The 15,969-nt window shown below is 49.4% G+C and overlaps 1 protein-coding gene across 2 annotated transcripts in view; it reads right to left on the bottom strand.

Annotated features, from left to right (window-relative positions):
- The window catches only part of ULK4 (unc-51 like kinase 4), a 400,554-nt gene that overhangs the window by 225,375 nt on the left and 159,210 nt on the right, over nucleotides 1-15,969 (bottom strand). For both annotated transcript variants that reach the window (XM_066245324.1, XM_066245325.1), the window contains one exon: nucleotides 6,331-6,379. In XM_066245324.1, coding sequence (XP_066101421.1) covers nucleotides 6,331-6,379 — 49 coding nt within the window. The remainder of the gene's footprint in view (nucleotides 1-6,330; nucleotides 6,380-15,969) is intronic.

Genomic DNA, 15,969 nt, shown 5'->3' with positions numbered 1-15,969 from the left:
TCCTGTCTCTTGTCTACTTCTATGCTTTTTAACCAGACTGTGTCCACAGAGAGGAGGAAGGAAGAACACCATTTCGTCAGAGCGCAGCCCAGGACCCGGAGCAGAAGCAGAGACAAGAATGACGATGAAGCCCCACTGGCCGGGAGACGCCCGTGCAGCGCACGCCCAGTCTGTGCCCTGCGACCGGCCCACGACACCTCAACCTCTCTTTCAGCACGTTTCCAGTGGGTACAGTATGTGGTTTTTATCTTAATAAAGTCCGTCTTCTTTCAAACCATTTAGGCTCATTATACACAAACTAGTTATGCTTTAGCCCAGGTTTACAGATATATACTTATTTTACTTAGCTTCAGCCCAAGCATTCAGCTAACCAGGTATTGATTACATTAAAATAATTTGTTCGGTTGTTATATGGGCAACTTCATTCAATCCAGTGTCAACAGACTGTGCCCTAGAGAGTTATTTCCAAATACAGATTTATGACACAAACCACCAAGAACAGATCCATGTAAATCCATTCCCCCCTCCCCCCTCCCACCCCAAGAAAACACCTCAAAGTACATACTCAAATGGCAATATGTTAGCCGGGTGTACAGTCATCTTTGGATACAATGGGAATTGGTTATGCAGCTCTGCTCTACGATCTACAGAAGCCCTGAATAGGTACACAGGAAGTTTGAAGAACCAGATTTATCTCCTGCATCCAATTACTCCTTGCACAATTTTTTTTCTTTTTTTTTTTTACAGAGACAGAGAGAGGGATAGACAGGGACAGACAGACAGGAATGGAGAGAGATAAGAAGCATCAATCATTAGTTTTTCATTGCGCATTGCGACACTTTAGTTGCTCATTGATTGCTTTCTCATATGTGCCTTGACCGCAGGCCTTCAGCAGACCGAGTGACCCCTTGCTCAAGCCAGCGACCTTGGGTCCAAGCTGGTGAGCTTTTTGCTCTAACCAGATGAGCCTGCACTCAAGCTGGAGACCTCGGGGTCTTGAACCTGGGTCCTCCACATCCCAGTCTGACGCTCTATCCACTGTGCCACCACCTGGTCAGGCCTCCTTGCACAACTTTTAAAGTATCTTTCTAAGTCAAGCATTTTGAAATTTTAATCAAATCTTGTTTTCCAGTTTAGAAATTCATGCCCGTGTGCATAGCAGAATCTTATTAAGGGCATATTGGGCACAAACATGCAGATTCAGAAACTTAGAGGGGACCTGTCATTTTAACACACCCTAAGAACCAATTCACATTAGATGCGTGGCAGCGAGAATAGAGCAAAGTAATTTTAAAACCCTAGATGGATTGAAAACATTGCTTCAACGTAATGTGGCTGCCAGTCCGTACGGCGTTGGTGTCTCGGTGATTAAATCCTTTAGACTCCAAGGGCCTGTAAAGAGACTCTTTGCTAAAGATACAGTTGACTCAAAAGATTTACTAAAGCTAGCTCCGACTGCCATCTTCGAGAACTGTTAAAACAATATAATTGTCAAACTAGTGCACTGCTAATCTCATTTTTATCGTTAACATTTGCCACCGAAATTGCTCTTTAATTGTTTGTTTTGGAACAGACACATAAAATATCATGACAGCGATATTTTGGCACATATTAGAAAATCTGCCGTGAATAAGGATTTTTTTTTTCCCCCAACGAAATGCAGTTTGCCTCTATGACTTGGCATTAGCGTGATTTACGGAAGTCGGCCAAAACATAAACCACTGAAATAAAATGAAGAGCGATTACAGTGGTAGCAAAATGCAAAGGCTGATCCATCCAAATTCATATGTAAGACACGTTTAAATGCAACTTTTACTCTTCAGAAAGCGGCCAAAGGGGAGAAGAATGCCTTCCATCCGGCTCTCTGAGCAACTCTACACTCGACAACCAGGCCATCAGGCTCTTCCCATGGCTTGCTTCTTCAGAAACCCCTATTATTAAGTGGACCCAGGTGGCCATGGTGCAGAAGACCCTGAAGACTGTGTAGGAAGCCGGTTAGCTTAACCCAGTGTGTGCTGCCTGTGCCTCACTCCCCGCCCAGCACAGCTGCCTGGATTGCCCACGAAGGTAGGGTGCCCTCACCCGGTGGGCCCCGCCAGGGGAGCAACGCCCAGCTGCTGCAACGGCTCCTTTTGGCCAGCACTCAGCAGCCTGGCTTTCTCACGGGGCAGCCTGCCCACAGCGGGCCACTTGTGGCTGGAACCCGGGATGAACATCATTCCGCCTGCTCTCTGCCCTGAAGGTGGTGCTGGCACCCCTGGGCCCTGGGGTCAAACCTCTGAGACCCGGTCTGTCTTTTACACGCCCTTCCCACAGTCCTTCTAGCTGATCTCAAAAACCTCGCCGAAGGAGACGTGTAGGCAACTCCCAGAAGTCAGCTTTCAACCTGCTTCAAGTTTCCATTGTAACCCCATGCCCCCAAGCCCGAGTGTGACCCAGTTCTAGCCCCGTGGCTCAGGGGCCTACCTCCCCATTGCACACAGGCCCAGCAGCATAAGGGCCCTAAGAGATTTTTTTTTAAGTAGAGGATACTGTGTGATATTAAAGAACATAAATTATTGCAAAGCTAAGCAAACAGTAAACAACCACAGTATAAAGACCTGGTCCCAAGTGCTCTTCAGCCTCACTCCCTACACCTACCTCTCGCCCAGGCACAGCTAAGACTCAGCACAGCCCAGGCGGGGTGCCCCGCTCCCCATGACAACTCCCTCACAGGCCACATTCAAAGGTTACTTCTCCTGCGCGACTCCTCTCGGCACACACAGCAGTCGGCCACTCCCTGTCCCGGATCCACAGTGGCCCCTACCTCCCTCCAAGAAGCTCCCAAGTTGTGTCTCCCTGGTTGGCAGTTACAATCGGAGATGGCTTTTATCTTTTTAAAAAGTAATAAAAACTACTTTCAGTTGGTTATGAATTGAACCAGAGCAGTCCACACTTGGAGCTCTCGGTTCTAGCACTCAACCTCAGAAGCCTTAGGATTCATATACGGCTAGTTTGTGCAAACGGGGCATCAGGTTCAGAATTCTGCTCTCTCCACCTTTACTCTCCTCCAGGCCTGCGGTAAAGAGCAGATGCTGCCTGCAATCCCAGCCCATCAGGAGAGAAAGGTCTGCTTTCTTGGTGGAAACCACACACAAGAGGCACTGCTGGCAAGAGCACAGCATGTGAGGAATTCTAGAAAGGAAGAAAAAAGTTACAAAGCCTGTAATCAAACTTCAAATACATCAAAAAGAAGGTGAAAAAACAGTTACGGGCTAAGAGTGAAGAAGAAAGTAATCAAGGGGTCACAGTGGACCACCAGCGGAACGAGTCCAACGCTGCTCTGCCTTTTTAGTGGGTGGCTAGAAGATTCAAGCAGCAGGCAGGCAGCCAGGGCCTGCACAGTCTTTTCATTATGTTACCTTCTGAACAAATCATTGCTAAAAGCTACTACATATATTCCAGACCCCATATATGCCCTTGAACTTAGAAACCAAGCATAACTAAAGAAATACACTGTTTCCTTAAACTCGGAATTCAACAGTTCTAAGATACAATATTATTTTATAACAAGCTCTAAGGGAAATGCCTGCCAATTAAACTATGACATGCTTTCACATTACCTAGAATTTTCATTTTATTTTTACTGAAAGTGTTATTTGAGATTTATTCAGACATATATCCACCTAACATATCACTCTTAGGCAGTTATAAAAAGAAAAATAAAAGTAAAATAAATGAGTTAAGATAATGACAACCAGGTCACCTGGCTGAAAGCAATTGTAAAAAGCCATTGATTTGGAAAGTACACCCCAGTTTCAGAAATGTTAAAATCTGAAGAAAAAAAACCTGTGTATCACAGAATCAATAAAATACTATCTTATGCCTATTTCAGTGACAAAATTTAGAAAGGACAAGGTAACAGTTCACAGCATAACTGCTACAAAGATATTTCATTGATTAGAAAATGCATTTATAGAGACAAAAAAGCTGCAATATTCAACTCAAGAAAGACAAAAGCAGAATAGGGATTTAACAATGTTCTTCAAGGTCATCAAAGTCCTGTCCCAAACAGCAGTGATTTCCAGCTGCTTTTTTCCTCTACTTTTTTAAAAAGAAGCAAGACCTCTTTATAAAATACTAGCCTACCAGAAACCTGTCTCATTTGGAGGAAGAGCATCATCCCACACGTGCCTGTGGGGGTCACAGGGCTCAGGACCGGCTGAAATCCTGACCTGGAGTGATGCCACTGTCTACCCACTTCACTACAACAGCCACAATACAGTGGCAAGGGCTTAAATCACGGCACTAATCAACTAAACATTTACTGTGGTTTGTCAAGTTTTAATACAGCCTGCCTGGGTGCTCATTATACAGAGATTAATCAAGTATGGAGAGGTTCTGTCACCTGCAAGAGGCAATCAATGTTCTAGGTGCGGACTTCAGACCTGGAGATGGCGGCCGAGGGAGAACTGTTTATCAGTCGGCAAGGGAGCTGTTCCGAGAGGCCCTCCTGCCACAGCACAGGGGAGTCCCCCCTTCCCCTGCAGGCCCACTGAAGCTCTACAGCAGGGGTCCCCAAACTTTTTACACAGGGGGCCAGTTCACTGTCCCTCAGACCATTGGAGGGCCGGACTATAAAAAAAACTACAAAAGAATCCCTATGCACACTGCACATATCTTATTTTAAAGTAAAAAAACAAAACGGTAACAAATACAATATTTAAAATAAAGAACAAGTAAATTTAAATCAACAAACTGACCAGTATTTCAATGGGAACTATGGGCCTGCTTTTGGCTAATGAGATGGTCAATATGCTCCTCTCACTGACCACCAATGAAAGAGGTGCCCCTTCTGGAAGTGCAGCGGGGGCCGGATGAATGGCCTCAGGGGGCCGAATGCGGCCCACGGGCCATAGTTTGGGGACCCCTGCTCTACAGTCTCTCTCTGTGTACAAGACCAGTCTCTTCAAATGCAAGGCCGAGGCGGCTGAGGCTGACAGCACAGGCTCTTGCCCCTGCCCAACCCCGTGGCCAAACCCAGCAGCGTCCTGCGCCCATTGCCCTCCGAGACGAGGCCCACTCCACAACAAACGAGCACTAATGCACATCCTGCTGCGGGCGGGGAGACACACTGCCCACTTGGAAAAGCTTTAAAATCCTCATCAGAAAGCTGTTGATCCGCAGGTTTCTTCACCACTCCCCCCTTTTTTCCCTATTTCTTCTCCTACTTCTGCCCCTGAAATCCCCTTTTACTTTGGGGTTTTTTGGGTTTGAATTTTTAAAATTTTTTTCAATGACTTTACGTTCACTTTTTCTATTAGTTCCAGGTATACGGTATATTGGTGACCCCTTTACTGTTTGAAGCAATTTCCATCCAGGCTTTAACCCACCCCACCCCCACTCCTCACCCAATTCACAGAGCTCAGCAAACCCAACCGGCTCCTCGGAAAGGGGAAGGGTGGCCCGCGGCTCAGAAAACGAACGTTTTCACCACGCAGCCACATCAACCTGCCAACAACCTGCAGACCAAACGTCTTAGGAGGCTTAAAGAAAGCTAGTTTTCCACGTGCAGGGGTGTCAAACCATCCCAGCTGTTGCTCCATCGATGACCCCGGCAGGTGAGGCTGAGCCATCCCCTCCTCTGCCCCGTGCTGTCAGGCAGCTGTGGAGGGACATTATTTGGTAAAGGGGGAGAGAACCCACCCAGGCACAGGAGGACATTTCTCTGGTTAAGGGCACTCCCTTGCTGTAAGCAGCAGCTCCATTTTCGACCCGATTTTCCGATCTGTGTTTATTGTAAGTGGAAAATTCATCAGAAGCTGAGAAAAGTCCACACTGCATCCCGTTTCACTCCCGGCACACAGAAACCATAAGCTTTCTTGAACAGAGGGCTTCCGACTACGTTGCCTTCTGTGAAGAAACGGCGTATGGAAGCTAGGCTACTACTGTACCTTCTGAAGACGACAGCTTTCTGCCCGCAGGCATACAGTTACTGATCTGACCCGGTAGCTACAAAGTCACCGGGCTTCACGCTGGACAGCAGAAAACTCCTACCAAAGCGTAGTGATCGGTATCCCCTTCCTCCGCAAACCAACCTCAGGAAAAGTATTCTTTCTGTATCACCTCGCCTACGGTTTAAGCCAATGCAGATAAAATGCAAAGGATCCGTGAAAAGAGTGTCCCTAGACAATCTCAGAGCGGGGCAACTCAGACAGGAAAACTGAGGTCCGATAAGGGAACAGGAAGGACACACACAGGCCTTCGGGACAGAAACAGAGTTAAAATCCAACCACATGGCAAGGTCAACACTTCTAAAAATTTTTAAATTTCAGATGTAGATTTCCTTACCAGAATTACATCAAATATGAGTGGGATCAGTTTGCTTTCTTCCACCAATCTGTTAAAAAATAAAAAGATGACCACACATTAGACAGCTTGAGCTTAAACGGTGGCCCCACGTGTTACTGCGTCAATTCTGAAGCCGAGCAATCACCTGATTACATCCATCTCAATTTTAATACACTGGACTGCATCTATTAAACACGAGAAATACGAAGCCTCTTTGCAAATGACTATTAGCTTAGCCTTATTGATCTGTAGCGGAATATTTATAAAGTAAAATTTTATTAAAATTCACAATTATTATGAAGACTATCAAAATAAGCAACACCAGCTAAATCACATAACCAATCATCGCTGCACAGCTAAATTATAAGCATGCCACACTGCAATCTTTCATAGATGCCTCATCAGACACCTTCTCAGCCTTAGTGACTTGATGTACAGTGATTTTTAATAATCTTTTAACTTGAAAAAAAATGTAGACACCAATCACCCAATAGACTGTAGGCACTTCCCTCATTAAACCTAGTTAAAACGTGTCATCTACTAGAAGAGTTTTTCCATGTAATTTAAGAGAAAATGATCTTGATTCAGAAGTGGCAGTTAAAAAAAAAAGAAGAAGAAGAATACTTCATCTCTAAATATTCCTTTAGTCCAAGGGTCAGTAAACTCGTTTCTGTAAAGGGTCAGATAGTAAATATTTTAGACTTTGCAGGCCACATGGCCTCCATAGCAACTACTGAACTCTGTCCCTGTAATGTAAAAGCAGACATAAATAATATGTAAATGAATAGGCATGGTTGTGTTCTAACAGAATTGCATTTACAAAAACAGGCAGTGTGCCATATTTGGCTCACAAGCTGTAATTTACTGATCCTGCTTCAGTTAAAAAAAAACAACCAGATTCCTTAATTTTATTAGAATTTACTTTGTATGATAAACAGCAGCACTTAAGCACGTTGCCCTGGCAAGCCAGTCTATTTCACAGAGTATACCAGGGGGATGGAAGGGGGATTTATCACCTGGCTTCCCCAGAGCATGTTTGTCTATGATAATACATTAAGAAAAAAAAGCCCTGGCTGGTTGGCTCAGTGGTAGAGCATCGGCCTGGCGTGCAGGAGTCCCAGGTTCGATTCCCGGCCAGGACACACAGGAGAAGCGTCCATCTGCTTCTCCACCCCTCCCCCTCTCCTTCCTCTCTGTTTCTTTCTTCCCCTCCCGCAGCCAAGGCTCCATTGGAGCAAAGTTGGTCCGGGGGCTGAGGATGGCTTTGTGGCCTCTGCCTCAGGAGCTAGAATGGCTCTGGTTGCAGCAGAGCAATGCCCCAGATGGGCAAAGCATCGCCCCCGGTGGGTGTGCTGGGTGGATCCCAGTCGGGCGCATGCGGGAGTCTGTCTGACTGCCTCCCCGTTTCCAACTTCAGAAAAATATGAAAAAAAAAAAAGAAAAAAAGTGGCCCTGGCTCAGTGGATAGAGCATCGGCCTGGAATATGGATGTTCCAGGTTTAATCCCCAGTCAGGGCACAGAGAAGAAGTGACCATCTGCTTCTCCCTCCTCTCTTTCCCCTTCTCTCCCTCTTTCCCTCTCGCAGCCAGTGGCTCGACTGGTTCAAGCATGGCCCAGGCACTGGGATAGCTTGGTTGGTCCAAGTGCATCATCCCCAGGCACTAAAAATAGCTTGGTACTCTAGCATTAGCCCCAGACAGGGTTGCCAGGTGAATTCTGGTGGGGGTGCATGTGGGAGTCTGCCTCACTATCCCCTCCTCTTTCCTAAGGAAAAAAAATCACAGTGTTTATAAAAATATATGTGTTAAGGGAAAGTGAGCTATAGAGTTCCTAAAGCCTGAGGCACTCAGAAAGCCCTGCCTTGGTTTCAAGCAAAACCTGGAAGTGATTAGTTTCCATATAAAGGGTAGGGCGAAGAAGGGTAACAGTTGTTTGTGTGGAAAATAATACAACAACTAATAAACAATAATATAATGCTTCTCATGATAGCACTTTAAAATACATTGCTCACACCTGATCTGTGGTGGCACAGTGGATAAAGCATCGACCTGGAAATGCTGAGGTCGCCGGTTCAAAACCCTGGGCTTGCCTGGTCAAAGCACATATGGGAGTTGATGCTTCCAGCTCCTCCCCCACTTCTCTCTCTCTGTCTCCTCTATCTCTCTCTCTGTCTCTCTCTCTCCTCTCTAAAATGAATGAATAAATAAATAAATAATTAAAATACACTGCTCACAAAAATTAGGGAATATTTTATAGCTTCATATTCGTTTTTGGAATATCCCCTAATTTTTGTGAGCAGTATATATTCTATTATTAACATGTGACTACATAAACAACCTGAAATCATGCTTAAAAATTACAACTAGTTGCCCTGGCCAGGTAGCTCAGCTGGTTGGAACGCCATCCCAATGCGTCGTCAAGGATACGGGTTTGGTCCCCGGTCAGGACACATACAGGAATCAGCCAATGAATGCATGAATGGGTGGAATAACAAATCAATGTTTCACTCTTTCTCTTCCTTCCTCTCTCTCTAAAATCAATAAAATAAATGAAAAAGGAATTTAATTACAACTAGTGCTCTTCGGGCCCCTGCAAGAGCAGCCAGCTGACCGGAGGCACCTCTGAGGTCTCTTCTCACTGACCCCTAACACCCCACCCCCTCCAGTCCTCTGAAACGATTGGCCGTCACCGCTGTGTTCCCTGACTTGACTAACATCACTTAGAGTCACATCTGGTAAATAAAAAAGGAACTCAAGCTAAATAAAATTACATCTCGTAAAAAATAAATGCTATGACGTTTTCTGTGATTCATGGACTAACCCCAACTCTAACTGCAGAAGAACTCTACAGAGTCCTGACCTCTACAGAGCAGCTGTAAACATCAGCACCGCGGAGAGCCGTGTGTCTCCCGACCTGAGCCAGGAGATGAGTTTACTGGGTACTGACAAGCGTTCACGTAATTAAAAATGATGAAATAGGGAATACCCAAGGGTGTCGCACACAGTACTGTTCTGTAACATTCTTGTTTCGGTTACAGGTGTCCATATATTTGTGTACTAGGTAGCTTCAGAGGATTCACTGGGATTTTGTATACTTGTAGTTCATATTATTTTTTAAAAAGGAGGTGCTGTATAAATCAGAAAACTTTGAATAAACTTACAAAAATCTTTAGGATACATGATGCAACAGTCTAACCCCCTCCTGTGCCTATAGTAAACGTTGCCCTGCTGATGGGACACATTCTAGAAAACTTATTTCATGCTTAAGAAAATTTATTTCATAGTTAAGGTTCACCATAAAGTAAATCTAGGAATATTTAATATAAATGACTAGACGTAACTTAGAAACTCAAAATCCATTCCCTCAAACTCAGAGTCAAGTGATTTCACAGATACATGAACAAATATAAAACCAAATTAACTCCCATGAGATACATGCACAAATAGAAGGTTAAAGACATGGAGAAAAACTAATGAGCTCAGACGGCTAATGAGGGGTGTTCCGAGCCTTGGAAGGCGGGGGGAACCGGCAGGTGTGCCCACGTGAAGGAGGCAGGTGTGCCCACATGGAGGAGGCAGGTGAAGCACATGGAGGAGGCAGGTGAAGCACGTGGAGGAGGCAGGTGTGCCCACATGGAGGAGGCAGGTGAAGCACATGGAGGAGGCAGGTGAAGCACGTGGAGGAGGCAGGTGTGCCCACATGGAGGAGGCAGGTGAAGCACGTGGAGGAGGCAGGTGTGCCCACGTGAAGAAGGCAGGTGTGCCCACGTGGAGGAGGCAAGTGAAGCACGTGGAGGAGGCAGGTGTGCCCACGTGGAGGAGGCAGGTGTGCCCACGTGAAGGAGGCAGGTGTGCCCACGTGAAGGAGGCAGGTGTGCCCACGTGGAGGAGGCAGGTGAAGCACGTGGAGGAGGCAGGTGAAGCACATAGAGAAGGCAGGTGTGCCCACGTGGAGGAGGCAGGTGAAGCACATAGAGAAGGCAGGTGTGCCCACGTGAAGGAGGCAGGTGTGCCCACGTGGAGGAGGCAGGTGAAGCACGTGGAGGAGGCAGGTGAAGCACATAGAGAAGGCAGGTGTGCCCACGTGGAGGAGGCAGGTGAAGCACATAGAGAAGGCAGGTGTGCCCACGTGAAGGAGGCAGGTGTGCCCACGTGGAGGAGGCAGGTGTGCCCACGTGAAGGAGGCAGGTGAAGCACGTGGAGGAGGCAGGTGAAGCACATAGAGAAGGCAGGTGTGCCCACGTGGAGGAGGCAGGTGAAGCACATAGAGAAGGCAGGTGTGCCCACGTGAAGGAGGCAGGTGAAGCACATAGAGAAGGCAGGTGTGCCCACGTGAAGGAGGCAGGTGAAGCACATAGAGAAGGCAGGTGTGCCCACGTGAAGGAGGCAGGTGAAGCACATAGAGAAGGCAGGTGTGCCCACGTGGAGGAGGCAGGTGAAGCACATAGAGAAGGCAGGTGTGCCCACATAGAGAAGGCAGGTGTGCCCACGTGAAGGAGGCAGGTGTGCCCACGTGGAGGAGGCAGGTGTGCCCACGTGAAGGAGGCAGGTGAAGCACGTGGAGGAGGCAGGTGAAGCACATAGAGAAGGCAGGTGTGCCCACGTGGAGGAGGCAGGTGAAGCACATAGAGGAGGCAGGTGTGCCCACGTGAAGGAGGCAGGTGTGCCCACGTGGAGGAGGCAGGTGAAGCACATAGAGGAGGCAGGTGTGCCCACGTGGAGGAGGCAGGTGAAGCACATAGAGAAGGCAGGTGTGCCCACGTGAAGGAGGCAGGTGAAGCACATAGAGAAGGCAGGTGTGCCCATGTGGAGGAGGCAGGTGAAGCACATAGAGAAGGCAGGTGTGCCCACGTGGAGGAGGCAGGTGAAGCACATAGAGAAGGCAGGTGTGCCCACGTGGAGGAGGCAGGTGAAGCACGTGGAGGAGGCAGGTGAAGCACGTGGAGGAGGCAGGTGAAGCACGTGGAGGAGGCAGGTGAAGCACATGAAGAAGGCAGGTGTGCCCACATGGAGGAGGCAGGTGTGCCCACGTGGAGGAGGCAGGTGAAGCACGTGGAGGAGGCAGGTGTGCCCACGTGAAGGAGGCAGGTGTGCCCACGTGAAGAAGGCAGGTGTGCCCATGTGGAGGAGGCAGGTGAAGCACGTGGAGGAGGCAGGTGAAGCACATAGAGAAGGCAGGTGTGCCCACGTGAAGGAGGCAGGTGTGCCCACGTGAAGGAGGCAGGTGAAGCACGTGGAGGAGGCAGGTGAAGCACATAGAGAAGGCAGGTGTGCCCACGTGGAGGAGGCAGGTGAAGCACATAGAGAAGGCAGGTGTGCCCACGTGGAGGAGGCAGGTGAAGCACGTGGAGGAGGCAGGTGAAGCACATAGAGGAGGCAGGTGTGCCCACGTGGAGGAGGCAGGTGAAGCACATAGAGAAGGCAGGTGTGCCCACGTGAAGGAGGCAGGTGAAGCACATAGAGAAGGCAGGTGTGCCCATGTGGAGGAGGCAGGTGAAGCACGTGGAGGAGGCAGGTGTGCCCACGTGAAGGAGGCAGGTGTGCCCACGTGGAGGAGGCAGGTGAAGCACATAGAGGAGGCAGGTGTGCCCACGTGGAGGAGGCAGGTGAAGCACATAGAGAAGGCAGGTGTGCCCACGTGAAGGAGGCAGGTGAAGCACGTGGAGGAGGCAGGTGTGCCCACGTGAAGGAGGCAGGTGTGCCCACGTGAAGAAGGCAGGTGTGCCCATGTGGAGGAGGCAGGTGAAGCACGTGGAGGAGGCAGGTGAAGCACATAGAGAAGGCAGGTGTGCCCACGTGAAGGAGGCAGGTGTGCCCACGTGAAGGAGGCAGGTGAAGCACGTGGAGGAGGCAGGTGAAGCACGTGGAGGAGGCAGGTGAAGCACATAGAGAAGGCAGGTGTGCCCACGTGGAGGAGGCAGGTGAAGCACATAGAGAAGGCAGGTGTGCCCACGTGGAGGAGGCAGGTGAAGCACGTGGAGGAGGCAGGTGAAGCACATAGAGAAGGCAGGTATGCCCACATGGAGGAGGCAGGTGTGCCCACGTGAAGGAGGCAGGTGTGCCCACATGAAGGAGGCAGGTGTGCCCACGTGAAGGAGGCAGGTGAAGCACGTGGAGGAGGCAGGTGAAGCACATAGAGAAGGCAGGTGTGCCCACGTGGAGGAGGCAGGTGAAGCACATAGAGGAGGCAGGTGAAGCACATAGAGGAGGCAGGTGTGCCCACGTGGAGGAGGCAGGTGAAGCACATAGAGAAGGCAGGTGTGCCCATGTGGAGGAGGCAAGTGTGCCCACGTGGAGTGGTGGAAAGCCCCCCAGTGGTACAGGCCAATGTGACTGAGCAGAAAGAAACAGCCTTCGAGGTCAGGGGGAGCCTGTGAAGGAGTTCCAGCAGCAGAATGACAGGAGGCTTAGCTGTTCAAACTCCAGTCTCACCCCAACGGGGAAGGTGAACTCGGGGGAGGGGTGCAGTCCAGAGCATCCGACGCAGAGTGCAGTCTGCAGACCGGAGCCAGCCTGCAAACTCTCACAGGTCTATGACGAGGTAACTGCAGAAATTTGAAGGATTCAGTTTCTGCCTGTTGGATCTAATGATAAAAATTTTGTGACAGTTTAATCTTTTTAGTACGAACGTTCATGTACGTCTTATGTCTCTTGGCCATCCAGAGTATGATCAAGTTATTTTAAAAATGTGTAAGACACCATTTTAAAAAGGCAAATGTATGTTCTTCTTGTTTCTACAGATTGGTTATCAAACAAACATGATTTTAAGTTTATAAAACCGGAACTGAAACTAATTTCATATTTTGAAAAATAACTCACTCCCCGGGGGTCAGTGAGCATGAAAAAAACTCACTTCTCAAAGGGGTAGAGACATAATCCCACCAAAATATGATAAAGACAGGGCATTGGCATGGTTTCCCGTGCCTCCCCACAGGACAGTCAGGGTGAGGAGAGCGCAGCCTCCACCTTTACCAAGTGAGCGGGTTTCCCACTGCAGGGAGCACGGCCTCGCCACGGCGGGTGCGGCCTGACCTCACGCACGGAGGAGGGCACGTCGTCCTTTTTGCGGTCCTTGTGCCAAACTGTATCGCCTCACTCCTACATGAAAAAATATCAGACAAACCCAGGTCCAGGGCATCTTACAAAACAACTACCCACTATACTTAAAACGTGTTAAGAGTCCAGAGAGACAAAGGAGTGTCTGTCCCAGACTGGAGGAGACGAAGGCAGCGTGAACTTGAAGTGCAACGTGGGCTCCCAGGTTAGACCTGGGACCAGCCAACGGACATCAGAGGGAAAACTGGCAAAATCAGAACATACGCAGATTAGTGAAGAAAGCGACATCAAGGTCAATTTCCTGGTTTTGCTAATGATACTATGACCCTAGAAGATGTTACCATTTGTGGAAGCAGGGTGAAGGGCATATGGAAACTCTCTGTACATTTTTGTGATTTTTCTGTAAAGCTAAAATTATTTCAAAATTAAAAGTTTTGTTGGGGTTTTTTTTGTTGTTTTTTTGTTTGTTTTTATATTTTTCTGAAGCCGGAAACGGGGAGGCAGTAAGACAGACTCCCGCATGCGCCCAACCGGGATCCACCCGGCACGCCCACCAGGGGGCGATGCTCTGCCCATCTGGGGTGTCGCTCTGTTGCAACCAGAGCCACTCTAGCGCCTGGGGCAGAGGCCAAGGAGCCATCCCCAGCACCCGGGCCATCTTTTGCTCCAATGGAGCCTCGGCTGCAGGAGGGAAAGAGAGAGACAGAGAGGAAGGAGAGGGGGAGGGGTGGAGAAGCAGATGGGCGCCTCTCCTGTGTGCTCTGGCCAGGAATTGAACCTGGGACTTCCGCACGCCAGGCCGACGCTCTACCACTGAGCAACCAGCCAGGGTCAAAAGTTTTGTTTTTTAACAGCTCCCATTTAAATGCTGCTCATGGACTCTGCATGTCAGGAAGCACGGGGCACGATGGGGATGACTTGTCCTTGTTCCCTGACGTTTGAGGCCTCAGCTGGGAAGACACAAAGGCTGGCAACTGGCACAGCTGGTGGCTGTTGTACCCACCTGAAGGCCTCCATACTCACACATCCGGACCCTGGACCGGGATGACTCAGGAGGGCCCGGTAACCCTGGTGACGGATCACCTAACACTGCCCCCCTCGTGGTCGGCCTCACTGCACGGCAGCAGGGGGCCCAGAGACCGGGAAAAAGTGCGTGGCCTTTCTAACCAAGCCCTGGGACCGGAAGTATCACTTCCACGACATTCTAAATGATGACAAGCCAGTCGTCAAGGCCACCCAGACTCAAGTGCAGGAGAACTAGCGTCACTTCCTGATGGGGGAGTGGAAGAGAAGCTGGTGGGATGGGAGACATTTTTAACAGCCGTCTCAGTAGACTCAACCTGCCAGTGTGGGCTGCTACACGCTGAGGTTTTAACAACTGTTTCTTCACCACAGACATCTGAGTAACACTCGTCTAGAACCAGAGAGACCAGAGAATAGGCTGCCACTACAGGGGAGTCAGGCTGGGGCCTCATATTCGTAACAAATGACCATGAACTCAGTGGCTTAAAGCAACACCCACTTACTCACTCAATGTCCTTGGGTCAGGAGTCTAGCTCAGCGTGGCTGGGTTATGTACTCAGAGTGTTACACATCTGGGATCCAGGTCTTGGCTGGGCTAAGCTCTCATTTGGAGGGTGGGGGTCAAAGGGGACGGTTTCCAACCACACTCTTAATGTTGACAGAGTTCAGTTCCCTGCAGCTGTAGGACTGATGTCCCCAGTCCCTTGCTGGCTGTCAGCTAGGGGTCCCTCTCAGATCCTAGAGGCCACTCACGTTCCTTAGCACATGGTCTCCGCCATCAGCAGTGCCAGCAGATGGCGGGTCCCCTCCACGTACAACCCTCACGCTTCCCACCTCTCCGACCCCCCTGTCTCTGGCCTCCAGACAGGCCGGAATGGCTCCCGCTCATCAGGCCACCTGTGATCTCCATATTTTCAGGTCAGCTAGTTTGAGTCCTCCGTTATGTCCGCAATAACCCTTCACGGCAGCTCTAAGTTACTGTTTAACTGAATGACTGAGAAGGGGTGTCTATGCCAGGGGCGGGCATCTCAAAGGCCATCTTGGACTTTTGTCCACCACAAGCCTGAACTTGCCTTCCACCCCAACTCCATCTGACGCCCGCGCCTTTTTAAAAAGTAATTCAGCCCTGGCCGGTTGGCTCAGTGGTAGAGCATTGGCCTGGCGTGCAGAAGTCCCGGTTCAATTCCCGGCCAGGGCACACAGGAGAAGCACCCATCTGTTTCTCCACCCCTCCCCCTTTCCTTCCTCTCTGTCTCTCTCTTCCCCTCCTGCAGCTGAGGATCCACTGGAGCAAAGATGGCCCGGGCGCTGGGGATGGCTCCTCGGCCTCTGCCCCAAGCGCTAGAATGGCTCTGGTCGCAACAAAGCGATGACCGGAGGGGCAGAGCATCGCCCCCTGGTGGGCGTGCCGGGTGGATCCCGGTCGGGCGCACGCGGGAGCCTGTCTGACCATCTCTCCCCATTTCCGGCTTCAGAAAAATACAGAAAAAAATAAATAAATAAAAAGTAATTCATATTTGATTCCCTAAATAAGCTATCTTTGGCCAATGTATGCAGAGA

This window comes from Saccopteryx bilineata, chromosome 10 (genome assembly GCF_036850765.1).
Source record: "Saccopteryx bilineata isolate mSacBil1 chromosome 10, mSacBil1_pri_phased_curated, whole genome shotgun sequence".
Taxonomy (NCBI): Eukaryota; Metazoa; Chordata; class Mammalia; order Chiroptera; family Emballonuridae; genus Saccopteryx; species Saccopteryx bilineata.
Note: the sequence above shows the minus strand (reverse complement) of the source record. Positions and strands in the feature narration are given on the sequence as shown.